An 18,718-nucleotide genomic window follows, 5' to 3' on the forward strand; every position below is an offset into this window, starting at 1 on the left:
TCACTCCCTCCGCCCACTTGACATTGGCCAATCCACAACGCCTTGCTCTACACTGGCCAATGGCAGCTCTCTGTCTGCCCGGATCCAAGATGGCGCCGCCAGGGGCTGCAGGAGGGTGGCGGTGAGGCGGCCTGCGGGGTCTGGCCATCCTGCCGGTGGGCTCGCTCGCTCGCTCGCTCGCTCGCTCGCTCGCTCGCTCGCTGGCCGGCCGGGCCCGCCCCTCCCTTCTGCCACGGCGGCCGAGAGCAGCAGGCAGTTCTGGAAGCGAAGCGCCAAGCTGCCAGGCAGGTAAGCACGGGTGCGGCCCGGCCCAGCTCTACCCCCCCACCTCCTCCGGGGAAGAGGTGCAAGGGCCGCAGCTCCCCTCCCCAGATGGGGGGCGTTGGGTAGGGGAGCTGGAGCAGCCCCTCTACCTCAGGAAGGGGCTGTCAGGACCACCCTCCCTGGCTGTGGGGCTGGGGCCCCTGGGGTACCCCCTGCAAGGGTGGGGGGTACCAGGGGTATCCACCCTGGCTGTGGGCCAGGGGAGCTGGCCGGGGGCCCTGGGGTTCCCCTCTGCAATAAGGGGGATGCCGAGGGCACCCCGGGATATGGGGGAGGGGAATTTTGCTGGAGGAAATGCCCTTGTATAAGACAAGGGTAGTGCCAGGATCGCCCCCTCATCTGTAGGGCAGGGCAGGCCCTGGTGGGGACCCCTGTGTGCATTCTCTGTCCCACGGAAAGCAGGGTGGAGGGGGTCAGGGCCTCGAAGGCCCCCCTGAGGTGGCCTCAGAGCCAGGGCTGTACTGTCGTCCTTTCCACAGATACTGAAGAAATCTCACCCCTTCCCGAAGCCCTTAGAGATGTCACCTTGGGTGGCAGCAACTCTGTCCCAAACAGGTACCCCTGCCAACACGTGTGCCCCCTCTGTTATCCTCTCTGCGGGGTGTCACTCCTGGTCCACCTCTACTCTATACAAGGGACTGTGGGGCCTCTCTGTGTACACCTCCCCTGCTGTGGTTCCTCTGGCTGTGATGTCCCTGTTCCTGTCGAGGCATCCGCACTCACCTGGGGATGGGAGAAACAAGTGAAATGTCTGATTCAAGTGGTGTTTAGGAAGAAGAGGCTGGTGGTGATGAAGGAGATGCTCCTTACAAGGCCTCTGGAGCAAGGCTCCCATGGGGACAGGGCACCCACCTCTCTGGGGAGGATTTCACAAGTGCTGTTCCTGTCTGGTGCTCCTCACGGTTGCTCTCATTTGCCTTATCTGAACCCTGCCCTTCCCCTTCTGGTGTGCGGATGCAGTCTGAAATGCTTAGATGGCTCTAAATCCTGCTGGGCCAGTTAAATCTCTCTTTCTAATGTGCTTTCACTCGGTTCTTTGTCGCTGCGCCGGCTCCCTCAGGTTGGTGGGACAATCCAGGCCCAGGGCAAGCAAAGGGAAAGCAACGAGTGCTATGTGTTCCTCCTCTTCTGCTCACGGGGAAGCAAATGTTGTGCTCTCCCTGGGTCGTTTTGTCTCACGATTGCTCCCGTCCCTCCCATGGAGGTCACGGTCCTGCTCCCAGCTGGTGGTCTTAGACAGCATCTCTCTTCTTCAGTGGATGACTTCAGGCTTTGGCTTGGAAAACTCAAACTGGGTGAACCGGTCTGGGAGGCAGCTGGTACTGCCTAGGCAATACACTCCAATGTCAAGTTTTTGGCAAAGTTCTCCCCTGCTCCTAACTGGCTGCTGTTCAGGAGGCTTGCTACCACCTCGAAATCCCCTGCGTGCCCGTCCTTCCCAGGGACGGCTACTGTCAGGTCTTGGGCAACACAACCAGGGAAGGTGGAGGTGGGACATGCTGCATCCATGGTCGCTGGATGTGAAGCTCCCTTTCTTCTTTTTTGTCTGAGCTTTGAGAGATATTCCCATACAGATTCTTGGCTCTCTCCTTTCTTTGCCCTGACAAGATGACAGAGGGAGGCTTTGTAAAGATTTGGAGACTGTCTTAGCTTCCTTTTCCATGGCACTTGGTGTATTTGGTCACTTAGTTTTGCCTGCAGATCTAAGGTGGCAGAACTAGTAATGTTGTTTCACATTTCCAATACTGCCCTGTGGTTTTTGCATCGGGAATTCTCAGCCCAGTAATTTCCTGGGGATGCATTGACAGGTTGGTCTAGTGTCTTATCCTCTGTGCAATGGGTTGTTTATTTCCTGTTCTTTAGAGAGATAGGCAGCCAGGCTCCAGTGGGAGGTATTTAAATACTGTTTTAAAAGGGGAGAAACAGAATCTGCTAGGAATAAATATGTTCTGTGTCCAAAGTGGCACTGAGGTTTCATGGATGTGCAGTGTCAGTAACCTACACCCTGCGACGATCTCCTCATGAGTGTTGTAATGCAGATACTGCAGCTGTTGTACCAGACACTGAACATACGGGTAACAAAAAATGCCTGTCCTGAAAAGCTTAACCTGAGACAGGACCGGGGACTCATCCAGTCGGTTTGGGAGCACAGAGTCAGCCTAGGTCTTGGCTCCTGACTAAGAAGTGGTGTGTTTGGTGAGAGGTAGTTCCTGCCCTGAGCTTTCTGTCCATGCAGAAGTTGGGCGAAGACAGCTGCAGAGAGGGAGTTAAGCTGGGAGACAACAGATTCATCTAGCCGAGCTGCATCAGGGAAAACCAGACAAGAGTGAGTGAGCATCATTTGGTGGGATCACTCAATTTTCTCAGCTGTAAAGGTAGGATGTGATAATGCACCTCTGTGTGGAGCTGTAGGATGTGCTGGGAGTTGGGTACGAGGATGTGAGCTAAAGGAGCGGGATCAGACGTCGAGGGTACTACAGATACTACGGCAGAAACTTGCTGTCTGGCAGTTATGCAAGTGCTCATGTATCTTAGAAGTCACCTGTTGCACCCCTCGCAGCATTTGCACACCTCCTGTCCAGCCTGTTACACCTTCTGCACAGGGGGATAGGACAGAGAATGGGCAAAGATGGGACAAACACGGCAGAACCCACTTCATGCAGCAGTTCGAGCTCACCGATGCAGGATGGTGGTGTTCAGTCCTGCCTCTGTAGCCTGCTGGATGTGAGACAGTCATCTTGAGCTGCTTGTGTGTGAGTACAGCCTGATGGGCTGTGCACTTAGATCAGCTCAGGATGCTTTGTTGGGGGTGCCTGAGTTCAAATTCTTTAAAAAGAGCTGCTTGGGAGGTGGGACCCTCTGCCGTTGTATTGGCCGTTAGCCAGTGAAGGCATCAGCCGGTTGCTTCAGAGGCGAGCGGGCTGCCACATCCCCTCCCCTATCTCAAACACACATCATTCATTTGGCTTGTGAAGTTCAGGCCTTCGCACGAGAATCAAAGCGGCCTCCCCTCAGCAGCGCAGGGACCCCCACACAGAGAGGAGCAGCGTTGTGACTGTTGTCAAGAGTCGGCGCGAGCTTGGTGCTGGGTATCAGAGAGCTCTGCCAGCTCCTCTGCTGCCAGGAGTTGCCATGAGTCATTGGGAAGCAGGGCGGATCTGAAGGGGTTGTTTTTCTTACTCCTGATAATGTGCTTGCTGTGCCCACCCATGGGGGTGCCTCTGCTTAATAGCTGTCCTGTCTCCTAGATGCTAATTAGTCAGCAAACCCTTTCCTAGACTTGATTGCTGTTGGGTAAACACAGTGAGCCCTTTCAGCTCTTCCAGCCATGAGGGACGGCTGCTGCTGCAGCAGCGAGCCCACCTCTCACCGGGCTTTGCCACCAGGACCTCTCTGTGCTGTGTTGTTTGCAGCCTCTGCCCTGGATCTCTGCATCTCTCCCTACCAGCTGGGCCTGTTGCTGCCGCCTCCCCTGCATCAACTGGTTCCCAGCACACTTTCCAGCTGCACCGGGCTGCCGTCCCCCTCCTACATGGCTGGGATCTGCTTGTTTTACTGCTGGGCACCATCTGCAGCTCCTGGAAACAAGGCCAGCTCTGTTGACCCAAGAGGAGCCTGTCCCTTGTGTGTCAGCTCTGAACAGGCCCTTGTCTCTGCCGTGGGATGCGGGACTGTGCTGTGTACCAGGGGGGTGAGAAGGAATTGTTTTCCAGAGATGGTTTTTCAGGGTGGGGTGGCTGTGAATAGTTACCCAAATGGAGGTAATAGCTCAGGATTCCTGTCTTGCATCCAGAGACTCTACAACCAGTGATGAGCACTTGCATAGGAGCTCTTCTCTGAGGTGTTGCTCCTCATGTAGTGCCCACAGCCCTCAGGCTCCCTGTCCCATGGGTTCCTTTCCACCAGGAGGGGAGCTGAAGGATGGAGACATGACTCATTTCAGGCCACATAGGAGGTAGTTGATTAAGCTGGGATTTGGACCCGAGTCAAACTGTGTACCATAGCATTGACTGCAAGCCTGAGAGCCAGCATGGCGTTCAGTCCCTCAGGTGTGTTGCAGAAGAGCCCCAGTGTCACTGGCTGCAGTCCTTCCCTGTCCCGCAGGGCTTGGAAATGTGAATTCCCAAACCTGGAAATCCCCTTGAAGGAAAAAAGAATGAGCATCAGTGTGTAAGGCAGGGGGACGGAGACACGTGGTCACTCAGAGTGAATCGGTGGTGCAGAAAAGAGCAGATCTCAAATCCCAGCTCAGGCTGGAGAGAGCCTAAGAGTTTAAACAAGGCTTCTCTTTGCTGCTGCAAAGAACAAATCTTCAGCTGAATGTGGCACTTTAGATCTAAGGCTTTGAAGACAAAGATTATTGAAGCTGCTTTTGGTCTGTATTCAGCTCCCAGCCACAGACAAGAAGTGCAACCCCAGACTAGGCTGAGGAAATTACTCGTGGGTGCTCAGTGGCTTTTTGAACTGTTGTCTTTTTTCTTTCCCTTTTCTGCAGCATTCAACCTGCCTGTGGAGCACAGCATCCTCCACTGGATCCCCAGCTCACAAAAAAGTAAGTGTTTATCTTCCGGAGTTGCAGGCCACGAGGCTTTGCAGGTTTTTTGCTCAGTCCTGCAGTGGGTGGAGGTCTCCAGCATCCTCTGGCACTGTGATGTTCCAGCAGAGAAGGGCAGCAGCGACGTGTGGTGCTGCCTTGAGCTCTGCGAAAGCTTGTGGGGAAAGCTTATATGCTGGTGTCCTTTGTGGCCAGAAATCCGTATTGTACCAGCCACATCAAAGGAGACAGGCGTATAGCAATGGTGTTTGAGCCCTCTGCTCCCCTTTGGAGACAGAAGAATTAAGGGAAGGAGAGATAAAGTTGTCTAGCAGCTGCGAGGCTGTAGAACCGCAGCACCCCTCCCGGCAGGAAAAGACAGAACCGATCTGAACTGCCTCCTTGTCTCTATCTCGTGCTGTGTAGTGGTGAATGTTCCTCCTTTTCTGTGACACTGCAGGTGGTGGACTTTGACTACTGTAGCTGAAGGGTAAATGCAAAGGCTCCTTCTGTACCTGAGAGAAGAACCAGGCTGGCCTGTCTGCTGGGAGCCATCGCAGCTGTTTCAGGAGCATGTGCAAGCGCAGACTGGCTCTAACTTCTGACATACCTCTCCCCCCAGGTCGCAGGACTTTTTTTGGGTGTTAATCTACCAGTTTTCTCTAGGCTGGGGGGAGGCAGAGCTGGAGGAGTCGTACGTCTCTCCCCTTTGCCCTGCTCGTCGCAGGCAGCTGGCTGCCTGTGCTGTGGAAGTCACCCAGCAGGTCCCTGCTGCCAGCAGGTGGCACTGGCAGCCCATTGTCTCCTCTCTGCGCTAGCAATTAGCTTGATCACTCTTTAGATCAGTGGTGAGCAGAACAGATCTGAAGATTGGTTCTTGTGGGATTCCCACAGCTCCTTCTGCCTCATCTCCTGTGCCCTTCTGCCCATGGCTTCCCATGGGAAGAGGGAATTCTGATCCCCTGGCAGCCAGGTGTCTGATGCAGGAGAAAGGAAGGAGGGAGAAATGGGGGGGGAAATGATGGGAGAGCCACAACAGATGCCTGTGAACCAGCTGATCCATCAGAGTGGGCCAGTGGTGCTCTGTTTGCTGGGACTGGGGAAGAGAGGGGTGGAATCTGCAGCGGCAGGTCTCTGACAGTGGCCAGAAGAGTGAGGTGGGGTTGGAGAGATGCAGACTCCATCCCCACCTCACCGCAGCATCTGCTCCTTACAGAGGAGGCCTGTGTGCGGACACCCCTTCAGAAGCAGCAGTCCCTTCCCCTTTGGCCCGTCATTCCAGTCGTCACCCGAATCTCTGACCAAAACGCTTTGGGTGCTGCCCCCATGATGCTGACAGAGAAAACCCACCCGGAGAAGTTTCGGCAGCTCCTTTCCAGCCACAACACGGACCTGGGTGAGTGTGGCAAAACGGGGGTGCCTGTGGGTGGGAAGGGGAAGGCAGAGGGGGCCTGCTGCCTGCTTCAGGTTGCAGTCAGGTCTGCTCTGGCGTGGATGAAATGACTACCTGCAGTTGCTCCAAGCGGGATAGTTGCACAAACTGCTCTGTTGGCAGATGGTTATGTCTTCCACCAGCTGCCTGTCCGTTTCCAGTCTTTCTCCATCTCACAAATGATGGTTGTGATCACTGGGGGCTCTTGGGCTCTGCATGAGAACTGAGGCTCTGGAGGATTGGAGCCCCTGCAGCCACCAGTCCTGTGCCCAGACTGAGCTGAAAACATCTCTACTCCCCTTGCTGCAGACACACATCCCCCGTCATTGCTAATGTGGAGCCTTCCTGGAGGCTCGAGTTTCTCCAGAGCCTGCAGGAACAGACTGGGCTTTCCTCTTCTTCTGAGTGTAGTGGTGCCTGGACGTGCCTAGGATCTAACCCACTGCCACCACTGTCCGTTTGCAGATGAGCTGAGGAAATGCAGCTGCCCGGTGTGCCCAGAGAGGTCCGGCCTGTGACATGGCATCTCCTCTCAGTGAGTACTCGGAGCTGTGACACAGGAGTCTGGGGGCACTGTGCCGAGCCAGGGACATGCGCTGCTACACCTTCGTTGTGTTCCGTAACCAGGTTTGCTCATTTTGTGTCTGTGTCTTGTGTAGGGGTTTTTTTTGGTCGGGGAGTCTACATCCTCTTTGAGCTCAAAGCCCAGACTGGTGCTGGCAACGTGTGGTTCCCTCTTGTTTTGGGAAACTGAATCCCATGAAGGTGGGTTGCTCCAAGATCAGTGAAGGCATCAGGGGCTGGGAAAGCAAAATCCCATGAAAGCTCTTTCCCCAGCTCCTGAGTCTCTGTGCCTGATGCTTCCAGGTGCACAGCTGACTGGCAGGATTTCAGGGGATGGTTTGTGGTGAAGGAAGAGGCTCTGCCCTGACACAGCTTTTCCTCCCACAGGGTTAGCTCCCCGCAGACATGGAGCGGCGAAAGCTGACCTTACAGCACAAGTGGGAGGAGTGCTTCAGCTTCATCCAGCAGGATTACGATTCCCAGAACGAGAAGCACCATCAAGACACCTACCGACAGGTACGAGCCCGCTGCCCATTGCCTGGCTTTCTGCCTCGGTTACGTCCCTTTCCTCCTTCTTGCTGCCACTTGTCCGTGCGGTTGAGGTCATGCGAGGACTTCCTCTAGCTGTAGCTATCAGGAGTCTTCTCCTTGGGGACAGGACACCATGTTTCTGTCTTCTTACAGGCAGTAGTTTAAGCCTTCCCTAAATCGACCTAATAACTAGAATTCAGACCCCAGCTCTTTCCCAGTTCAGGGCACCTGCCCACGCCTGAGCAGAGGAGACTGGAGATTAAACTGTAGATGATTTTCTCAGTGCAGCCGTCATCTGCAGCCCTCACTGTGCTTGTCAGCAAGTGCAACTCTTGCCTGGGGGGACACTGAGGGGTGGATTCACCTCTGTTAGCCCCTGAGGAGTTACTGTGCCCCTGGAAAGCACGGCTGGTGGGTGTAACCCACCCTCTCTTCCAGATCCACATCGACGTTCCAAGGACCAACCCACTCATCCCCCTCTTCCAGCAGCCGCTCGTCCAGGAGGTAAGAGGGGGAGTGAAGCTCCTGCCCCACATTTGCCGTGGGGTGTGTGTGGGGTTAGACCAGTACTGCTATGAGTGAGTTGGTCTTGCAGGGAAACTTCCCTGGCTGACAGCTCCTGATGCAAATACCTGCTGAAACTTTGTCCCACGTTTCTGAAATCAGACTTGGAGCTCAGGAGTGATGAGATCAGCTCTTCTGTGGCGAGATGTAGCTGAGAACTGGTAGAAGACCTGAAAGTTTTGTTTTGAGACAAATTTAAGGTGTTTGAACCAGAGGAGGTCAGTTGTGTTTTGCTATGAAACCTCTTTCCTGTGAAGCAGGATGTGAGAAACATGGGCAGGGAGGAGTTTGAGAGGTGGCCAGGAGGTGTGAGGAGCATCTGTCCTCTTTAGAAACGAGCTCAGCATGTGCGTATGTATCAGAGCACGGTGTCCTGGGGCTGGGGCAGTCTGGAAATAACACGCTGGTTGTGGGGGGAGGCTGCTCTGTTGGGAACTATCCCGACCCGTGATGTTTTGCCAGGAGAACTGTGCTGATAACAGATAACAGCCTTGGCTTTCCACCTGACGCTCAGCAAGATGTGCTGCTCTGCTAATGGGCAGCTCTGCCCGAGGGGTGGAAGGGTCTTAAGCCACCTGGATCTTGAAAAGCTGGGTCTGCACTTCTTCAAACAGAGGCTTTGAGGAACCTGGGCTGCTTTATTCAGTGAAGTGTGGGCTGGCCTGTGTGGGGGATCTGTGGATCATACCAGAGTCTCTCCTAGGACTTGCGTGCTTCTTATCTCACCCATATTGCTGCAGGAAAGCCTGTCAGCACATGATCTCCGCTCCCTGAGCTTAGCAGTTATGCTTTTCTGGCTTTCCTTTGTGCACGGCTAAGGCAGGTACCTGCTTTCCCTCATTCTTCCCTAGATCTTTGAAAGAATCCTGTTTATCTGGGCCATTCGACACCCAGCCAGCGGCTGTGTGCCGGGAATCAATGATCTGGTCAGTCCGTTCTTTGTTGTGCTCCTCTCTGAGTATGTCGGTAAGTGACTTTTGCTGTTCGAAGCAGGGTGCTGCCTCTTGACCACAGTGTTTGAAATGGTGTGAAGCGTTGGCATCAGACAAGTTTGTCTTGCTGGAGGGGATGATGTGTGTGTTCTTCCTTCCCAGAACATGATTATTTTTAAAGGTAAAATAGCTCACTGGGTTCTAGGGACTGGGCAGTTTAAAGGAACAGTTACAGAAGCTAAACCTTTACTTCCCAAGTTGCTGACTCAATTCCCATTCACGTATTAGTGAGCAATGTTGCTATCTGACAGCTGCCTGCAGCTCATGTCAAAATGAGATGGTGGTACAAGTCCAGTCCTTGAGGCTGAAGGGAAACCGGAGGAAAGCCAAAAAAAATAAGCCACTCTAATTTGTCCTGCAGGTTGGTACCCTGTGGGCACCCTTGGCTGAGTGCTAAGAACAGAGATGGGAGATGCACATGTGGCATGCTCTGCCTGGAAAGACTCCTCATCTCAGTGAGTAAACTCACCGGTCCTTTGCAGGTCAGGGTGTGACTCATGCTCCAAGGTGCTTCTCAGCAGGAATGACCCAACTAGCCAAATGGGAATCTTAAAATGTGGTGGATGCCACGTGCTTTCTGTTAGCTGAGAGATGTGTGCCCGGTGGGTCAATTTTCTTTGAAAAGACTCATGTTTAAAGAAGTCTATAATTTCTGAAAAACACGTACAATTGCTTTGGCATTCCCGAAAGTCCTTATGTCTTCCAAGTGTAACACACTTCAAGGCTTTGTAGGAATAAGGAAACAAAATCTGACCTCTTAGATGAATCGGCTTCTACCTTTGCAGAGACAATAGCAGATCCATAGATTGATACAGTGCTAGCGTGGTGTCGTTATAAGCCTGCAGGTGTTACCTCCAGAACTTGCCTGTAATCAGAATATTGCTGATTTCATACCTTGATTTCAAGTCACTAAAAAGCTGCATAGACCCTCTAGGGGATAAGAAGATTGGAAAGGAAAGATCGGAATGGGCAACACAGGGAAAATAATCAGTGATGCCTGAGTTCCAGGAAACAGACACTCACCTGGGAAAACATCTTTTCCATCACTTATAGTTACAGCTGCCCACTGATGACCCCAGGGCCAGGGTGAGACATTAGATTAAGACCATCAGGTGTGCTGGATGGCACAACCTGACTGATTTAATGGGTTGCTTCAATATGTAGTATAACTGATGTGAATTAATCTCTTCACTGCATGACTGGATCTCATTGTTAGAAGTCACGTTTCCTGCTCTGGCAGATGGTGCAGCCTGGCAGATCAGCTCAGCAAGCAAGGCTAAGCCACTGGAAAGTGTCTTTTCTTAGGCAGAGATGTGGTTCTACCTGCTACTTAAATACTCATCCATTCTTTCTCTAATTCATGAGGGTGGTATGGGGATGCTGCCCAATCTTCAGAGACGAACAAAATCAAGAGTTTGTTACAGTGTTGGTCTCCTCTGGGTGAAAAAACAGAGCAGAAGAACCCACCTCACATGGAGTTTCCCCATCTCTTCACTCCTGTGTCCTCACAAATTTTATTTAGAGATACACAATTCACATGCCAGCTGTCCCTTGTGAATGGTTAGTGGCAAATGCAACTCACCCCTCATATGCACAGGAGGATTTGGGAGAGGAGGGATCCGCAGTCAGTGTTGGGAAGGAGATGTGTGGGATGAGACCAAGAAGCCGAGGACATGCCTTTTTAGTCAACTTACAGTCCTACTATATCATCAGACCCTGATGAAAGGGTAAAAAAAGCAAGGGGGATGATTTTTGCACTGTCAGTTCAGACTCTGTTCAGGAAGCTGAACATATTTTATAAAATATGGCTGTGTAGGTACTTAAGCATGTTGGAATATACTGGGCTTGCTTAGTGCTAAAAATACCTTCTTGATTCTTTGTTACCTTTGTTCTCATTATAAAGTAATTGATGAGTTTATCTTCGAACAGTGAGGCTTGCTTGATAATTTTGCAGCATTTAGACAGCTTTGTGGCTGGTTGTCTTTTTTCAAGGCCAGTAGGAGGATATGAAATCCATTGACTGATGCATAACTCTTAGGGTGAGGCACCAGAAGCAAGTCAAGAAGGCAAACTGGAGAGTTAAGTTGCTGATTATACTTCATGTGTCAAATATTATTCTCAAAACCAAAACGCATTAGACATGAACAGGACAGATGTCTGTACTCTCACACCATGCATGGGTTAAATTCTTCCTCTTCACATGTTCTGTTTAATAAAGGACATTGTTTAAAGTTGATTAAATTAGTTTCACACATCTTGGAAGCCATGGAAAGATGAAGAGCAGCAAAAAGATGAGATGTTCAGGAGAAACTCACTTTCTATATCTGACTTTGAGGTTGCCCCATCCCAATGGCATCTCTCTGCCTTATGTTCCTTCTGAAAAATTCATTAATTCAGATCACTTTTTTAGTAAAAGCTTTTGTCTCAGAAGACATAAAACCTCTGCACTGAGCCTGTGCAAGAAGTAGTCCATTGTCTTTGCCTGTTACAATATAAACCTCTTGCCTTGCAGCTTCTGTACTTGCAGTGCTGGGCAGTTTCAGGGAGAAAAAGTAGAGATGTCCCAGATTCAGACAGTGATTAACACACACTTTCCCAGCACTGCTTACACTGAAATCACTGATAGGTTTTGGAGTTAGCATTGCTCTGGTGTAGCAAGATCCCGTTATAGCTCTTGCCCTAATGCCCTATTCACATTTTTAAGGCAATCCCAAGAAATTAGAGAAGCAAGCAATAATTCATTGAGCTGCCTGCCATAAGCCAGCTGAGGCTGGCCCGTAGGTGAAAACCAAGACACCAGATCCTCCAGTAAAAATTAGATGGCCTGGGATGTGGTGGGAAACCTAGTTGGCTAATTTAGGCTAGATACCTAAATCTTGGATGGCTCATGTTAGAAGACACAAGGCCTGTCTGGGTTCTCATGTGTTGGCCTAACCAGTTTCATACCAGAGTAATTCAGTTTGTCCGTGCAGGTGTGAGAGGAGAATGAAGTCTTTAAATAGGTAGAGATTTGTAAACATGGAGTATAAAATAGGTGCTCTCTTGTGGCTTTTAATTGCCATGTTAGTTCTGTGTGCTGCTTGAATGCTTCATTCAAGGCCTTTAATAGCTACAAAAGACATCATCACCTCTGTTAAGAGTGAGACTAAATATGATGCCTGCTATGCTGTAGAGTAAGAGCTTGTGGCCTCTGTCCTTGTTACTCGCACTTCAAAACTTTTACCTCACTATTTTCAAAGGAACATTATGTGAACTTAGCAAAAACCTGACTTCAATTTGAGTTTTTAAATTTGTGGCAAGATGTGCTTAAACTTGGTATAAATGCAACAAAGTAAGGAACAGTTTTTTTCTAATTCTTTTCAAAGGCATGACTGTGTGCGCTGAGTTGATCCAACGGTCACTCGCCAAGGAGAGCAGCTCCAGTGCAGGTAAGCCTGTACTTGGGGGATTCACAGCAAAAGGGACCAGAAAGGAGCTTTTTTTGGGGGGGCTTTTGAATCTTTTTGGAGACAGAAAGGCGGCTAGCCAGCTCTAAGGAGACTGGCAAGCCGGTGGGCGGGCAGCTGAGGAGGCGTGGGCTGTGGGCAGAGCCCAGGGCCGGTGGCGCCTGTTTCGAACGAGGTGTGAACACACCAATGGTCACTCACAGAGGAGAGCAGCTCATACCCACCCCTTGGTAATGAGCTGGGAGGGCTTCCTAGGTAGTGTGGGTGGAACCAGCACCACCCACTGTTAATTCAGTGATAAGAACCCTGTGGGAGGGCAGCGACCTGGTCGCTGCCCACCAAGCTCAGGGTGATCAGATAGTACCTGTAAACCACCGGTTGATAGTACTTGTCAACCACCGGTAGCCTGAGCCATGGTCTCCACTCGCCTCAAAAGCACCACCAGCAAGAACGTGGCGACCCAGACAGGGCAACCACGCAAACATGCAGCAGTCCAGGTCCCAGGCTGCAGGGAGTGCCTGAGCCTGTCCGTGCTGTTGGAGGGCCGCAGTGACAGCGCCTGTGTGCGCTGTGACCAGCTGGATGACCTGCTCAGCCTGGTGGCAGAACTCAAAGAAGAGGTCGAGAGATTAAGAGTTATTAGGGAATGTGAAAGGGAGATTGATTGGTGGAGTTCCACCTTGGCACCCATGAATCAACAGGAGCAAATAGGGGCTCCAGGCAAGGCAGGTGATCCGTCACCCTCATGCTACCAGGCAGAAGGAGGGGACCTAAGAGATGAGGGAGACTGGAAACAGGTCCCTGCTCAGGGAGGCAAGAAAATTCTCTCCCAACCTCCCTCACCCTCCATGGTGCCCCTTCACAATAGATTTGGGGCCCTGGAACTTTTGAATGAAGACATGGAGGAAGAGAATGAGACAAACAATGAGGAAGACCAAGGACCACCAAGGCCAGGTCACTCTAGAAAAGGTATTAAAACCAGCTCTGAAAGGAACCCCAGAAGAGTCATTGTAGTGGGGGACTCCATTCTGAGGGGTGTCGAAGGCCCCATATGCAGACCAGACCCGCATCATAGGGAAGTCTGCTGCCTCCCTGGGGCCCACGTCAAGGACCTCACAAGAAGACTCCCCTCTCTAGTCAAACCCAAGGACTATTACCCTATTCTGGTTTTTCAGGTAGGTAGTGATGACATTAGCAGGAGAAGTATTAAATCAATGAAGAGAGATTTCAGGGCCTTGGGGAAACTGATCAAGGGGTCGGGGGCACAGGTTGTGTTCTCCTCCATCCCTCCAGTTGGGGGGATGGATGAGGATGAACACCGAAGAACACAGCAGATGAATTTGTGGCTTCAAGACTGGTGTCACCGTCAGGGCTTTGTTTTTTTCGATCACGGGTTGGTATACAGGGCACCAGACCTCTGGGCGTTAGATGGGATGCACTTGTCCCAGAAGGGGAAGAGGATCTTGGGGCAGGAGTTAGCTGGCCTCATTGACAGAGCTTTAAACTAAATTTGAAGGGGGAAGGGGGCAAAACACCAGCCCATCTGAAGTGCATGTATACCAATGCACACAGCATGGGTAACAAACAGGAGGAGCTTGAAGCCGTGATGAAACAGGAAGATTATGATGTTGTGGCTATCACAGAAACATGGTGGGATGTCTCCCATGACTGGAGTGCGTCTGTTGAGGGCTACAAGCTCTTTAGGAGGGATAGACAAGGAAGGAGAGGCGGTGGGGTAGCACTGTATGTTAGGGACTGTTATGATTGCCTTGAATACAAGAGCAGTGAAGACAGGGTGGAGTGTCTTTGTGTTAGAATCAGGGGGAAGGGCGACAGGGCAGATGTTGTAGTAGGAGTCTACTATAGGCCACCCACCCAGGACAGAGAGGTGGATGAAATATTCTATAGGCACTTGGGTGAAATCTCACAATTGCTTGCCCTTGTTCTTGTGGCGAACTTCAACTTCCCAGACATCTGCTGGAAATACAACACAGCAGAGCGTGACCAGTCCCGAAGATTCCTGGAATGTGTGGGGGACAACTTCCTAACACAGCTGGTGAGAGAACCAACCAGAGAAGGTGCCCTGCTAGATCTCCTCCTTGTGAACAGAGAAGGACTGGTGGATGATGTGGCGGTTGGAGGCCGACTAGGGCACAGCAATCATGAAATAATAGAGTTCTCTATTCTTAGAGAGGCCAGGAAAGGGCTAAGCAGGACTGACATCCTGGACTTCCAAAGGGCTGACTTTGTCTTGTTTAGGCACCAGCTTGACAGGATCCCTTGGGAGATAGTCCTGAAGGGTATAGGGTCCAGGAAGGCTGGGCGCTCTTTAAGAAGGAAGTGTTTATGGCTCAGGAGCAGGCAGTTCCCAGGTGCTCTAAGAGGAGCAGGCGGCAGAGGAGACCACCCTGGCTGAACAGGGAGCTTTGGCTGCAACTCAAGGAGAAAAGGAGAGTTTACAGCCTTTGGAGGAAGGGGCTAGCCACTCACAGTGATTACAAAGAGGCTGTGAGGCTATGCAGGGCGGAAATCAGGAGGTCCAAAGCCCAGCTGGAAATTAATCTGGCTTCAGCAATCAAATATAACAAGAAATGTTTCTGTAAGTATGTCAATAGCAAAAGAAAGACCAGGGAGAGCCTCCATCCCCTGCTAGATGCTGAAGGAAACTTGGTAGCAAGTGATGAGGGGAAGGCTGAGGTACTTAATGCCTTCTTTGCCTCAGTCTTTAATAACAAGACTAGTTGTATTGAGGGAATCCAGCCCCCTCAGCCAGATGATAGAGACTGGGAGAATGACCCCCCTGCAATCCAGGAGACAGTCAGTGACCTGCTGCATCACATAGACACACACAAGTCTATGGGACCGGATGGGATACACCCAAGAGTTCTGAAGGAGCTGGCTGGGGTGCTCACCAAGCTGCTTTCCATCATTTACCAGCAGTCCTGGCTGACCGGGGAGGTCCTGACAGATTGGAAATCGGCCAATGTGACGCCCATCTATAAGAAGGGTCAGAAGGATGATCCAGGAAATTACAGGCCTGTCAGCTTGACATTGGTACCCCGGAAGCTGATGGAGCAGCTCATCCTGAGTACCATCACACAACACATGCGGGACAACCAGATGATCAGGCCCAGTCAGCATGGGTTTATGAAAGGCAGGTCCTGCTTGACAAACCTGATCTCCTTCTATGACAGGGTGACCTGCTTATTGGATGAGGGAAAGGCTGTGGATGTAGTTTACCTTGACTTTAGCAAGGCCTTTGACACCGTTTCCCACAGCATTCTCCTGGCGAAACTGGCTGCTCGAGGCTTGGATGGGCACACGCTTTGCTGGGTAAAAAACTGGCTGGATGGCCGGGCCCAAAGGGTTGTGGTGAACGGAGTTAAATCCGGTTGGCAGCCGATCACGAGTGGTGTCCCCCAGGGCTCGGTTTTGGGGCCACTCCTGTTTAACATCTTTATTGATGATCTAGACGAGGGGATCGAGTGCACCCTCAGTAAGTTTGCAGGTGACACCAAGTTGGGTGGGAGTGTTGATCTGCTCGAGGGTAGGGAGGCTCTGCAGAGAGACCTGGACAGGCTGGAGCGATGGGCTGAGGCCAACTGTAGGAGTTTCAATAAGGCCAAATGCCGGGTGCTGCACTTGGGCCACAACAACCCCCAGCAGCGCTACAGGCCTGGGGAGGAGTGGCTGGAGAGCTGCCAGTGTTTTGCTGATTAAGGATACCAATTAAACTTGGACACCAGAGTGAAAAGAGTAGGCGTACATGCTAAGTTAACAGCTTCAGCTTGGGGCCTGTTGTTCAGGCTGCAGTATTTCAATGCTTTAGCACTTTTTACACCAGCATAAATAGGTTGTTATAACTTAATACAATACCTACTAGCACAATGATTATCAGTTATAAAATATACAGGATTCATCTATAGGTCAACTCTGGCTTGGGCCTGTTGTCCAAGTCTTAGCACTTCAGCCAGTCAGAGAGGGACCTGGGGGTGTTGATTGACAGCCGGCTGAACATGAGCCAGCAGTGTGCCCAGGTGGCCAAGAAGGCCAATGACATCCTGGCTTGCATCAGAAATAGTGTGGCCAGCAGGGACAGGGAAGTGATCTTACCCCTGTACCTGGCACTGGTGAGGCCGCACCTTGATGACTGTGTTCAGTTTTGGGCCCCTCACTACAAAAAGGACATTGAATTACTCGAGCGTGTCCAGAGAAGGGCAACAAAGCTGGTGAAGGGTCTGGAGCACAGGTCGTATGAGGAGCGGCTGAGGGAACTGGGGTTGTTTAGTCTGGAGAAGAGGAGGCTGAGGGGAGACCTCATCGCCCTCTACAGCTACCTGAAAGGAGGTTGCAGAGAGCTGGGGATGAGTCTCTTTAACCAAGTAATAAGTGATAGGACAAGAGGGAATGGCCTCAAGTTGCGCCAGGGAAGGTTTAGACTAGATGTCAGGAAGTATTTCTTTGCAGAACGGATTATTAGGCAGTGGAATGGATTGCCCAGGGAGGTGGTGGAGTCCCCATCCCTGGAGGTGTTTAAGAGTAGGGTTGACATAGCCCTGAGAGATATGGTGTAGATGGGAACTGTCAGTGTTAGGTTAATGGTTGGACTGGGTGATCTTCAAGGTCCTTTCCAACCTAGATGATTCTGTGATTCTGTGATCATGTCAGGAAAGGGAGTCAAACTTCAGCTGGTGGAGATGTTATCGATTTACCAATAAGTAGAAGTAATTGTGTTTGATTTAACAGAAATATGGAATCATAAGAAATATTTAGTAAAAATTTTTTTATTTGTTGTAGTTTATACCAGCAACCGACTGCTACTTTAACATCCCCTATACAGCTCCATACCAAGACCGAAGAGATTGGTCATAATCATTTAGTAGAAACGTTTGGAACCTAGGTAACCAAATACAAACTGATTTGTAAGTTGATTTATAATACATATACAGGACCAGGAGAATACAAGTAGTTGTCAAAGTCTAGGATTAATGGGAACTGGGGGAAACAACCGTAACAGCTTACAAGTACCTGCCAAGGAAACTGTGTCCTTGGGAATTGTGTTTGTGTATGAAACTGTGTCCTTGGAAATTGTATATGAAAAAGTTCTATATAAGATGAGTGATTTTAGTGCTTGGCGTGCGTTGTTGGTGAGAATACTCCCCTGCGTGCCTGGCCGTCAATAAAGAAGTGTCTGCTTATCTGCATCAAATTGGTGTTGGTAAGTTCTTTATTCCGGATTTTCGGTAACAGAGATGGCCTCATTTTCTCAGAGGTAAGAGGTTTCAGAAGTCTCTTGTCCCCTGGCAGGGATGGGGAGAGGTGCCTGATCTAATGCTGACAGTTCTCTACATCCCTACGCATACCATCAGTCTTACTCTTTTTTCATCTGGGCCTTTTACACAACACTATCAGGGAAAGAAGCATTCTTTTCAGTGAAAAATGTGTTTTTGAAAACGTAAATTATCAGCAGGCTGCAGGCATAGCTTGCTCTCCTCTAAAACTAATTGTAACTCATATTTACTTAGCATTTGACATTGTCCATTTAATGCAGCACTGAAGTTTTATACAGGTTTCTAAAGCATCACTTACCGTTTCATTATCTGACTTCAACAGTGAAAGATGACATAGGTGAGCTATGTTAAACTCAAAAGAAGCAATAAAAGAACATATGCTTATTAAGCAGTAATAGAGGAATCCTACTAAGCTCTTCCTAAAATTGCTTCCCAAACCAGAAGTATGCATTCTTCCAATAAGTGTTGGTACTCTTTTCCCAGAAGGAGCCAGTTTGTATTTATTATCAACATTAATGTGGCTGAGAGAGATATGTTGGCCAGTGACAGGTTGCAGTATGAGCAAAATAGTTTTGAAATGTAGTTATGTATCTTTCTTCCTGTTGGATAAAGATTTCCTATTCTGAATTTATCTGAAGAAAAATTGACAGAGCAATCAGACTAACTGTGGGTGAATCTTGCACAGAAAACACAACCAGGAGTTTATACGAAAGTCTACTGAGATCTGTATTAAGAAATTGTGTTTTTTCTGAGCTTTTACCATTTTGAGAAAATTGAAAATTATATTTATTATCCATCAAATGAAAGTTAGTGATCTGAGATACAACTGTTTTATAAAGCATATTAAATTACATATTTGTATACAGACTTTGTGCTAATATGTATTAATATGCCCTGTAGTATCTGGAAAAGTAATGAAATAATTGTTTCTGAATTCTCAACTCTGTGCTAACATGTGTTGTAAAACCCTTCTTTTTATCCAGAAACAAAATTTCCTGTGCAATACTATTTTTTTTTCTTTTTTTCTGGAAGGAAGAATT

The 18,718-nt window shown here is 50.0% G+C and overlaps 1 protein-coding gene across 1 annotated transcript; it reads left to right on the forward strand.

Annotated features, from left to right (window-relative positions):
• Positions 1–270: 270 nt before the first annotated feature.
• Positions 271–17,596, forward strand: LOC141918580 (TBC1 domain family member 22B-like). Its single transcript, XM_074813237.1, has 11 exons — positions 271–288; positions 4,820–4,876; positions 5,319–5,480; positions 6,075–6,254; positions 6,756–6,917; positions 7,242–7,370; positions 7,824–7,889; positions 8,801–8,915; positions 12,307–12,369; positions 14,358–14,443; positions 17,185–17,596. The coding sequence occupies exons 6-11, from the start codon at positions 7,260–7,262 to the stop codon at positions 17,257–17,259; spliced, it is 516 nt and encodes a 171-aa protein (XP_074669338.1). The 5' UTR covers positions 271–288; positions 4,820–4,876; positions 5,319–5,480; positions 6,075–6,254; positions 6,756–6,917; positions 7,242–7,259; the 3' UTR covers positions 17,260–17,596.
• Positions 17,597–18,718: the final 1,122 nt, after the last annotated feature.

The sequence above is a fragment of the Strix aluco genome, chromosome Z (genome assembly GCF_031877795.1).
Source record: "Strix aluco isolate bStrAlu1 chromosome Z, bStrAlu1.hap1, whole genome shotgun sequence".
NCBI classification, from domain to species: Eukaryota; Metazoa; Chordata; class Aves; order Strigiformes; family Strigidae; genus Strix; species Strix aluco.

Excerpts from the sequence above, each read along its gene's own strand:
- LOC141918580 (XM_074813237.1), top strand. The coding sequence starts at position 7,260 with ATGGAGCGGCGAAAGCTGACCTTACAGCACAAGTGGGAGGAGTGCTTC. Across the intron at positions 7,890-8,800 it reads AGCAGCCGCTCGTCCAGGAG|ATCTTTGAAAGAATCCTGTT; the intron begins GTAAGAGGGGGA and ends ATTCTTCCCTAG. Across the intron at positions 8,916-12,306 it reads GCTCCTCTCTGAGTATGTCG|GCATGACTGTGTGCGCTGAG; the intron begins GTAAGTGACTTT and ends TTCTTTTCAAAG.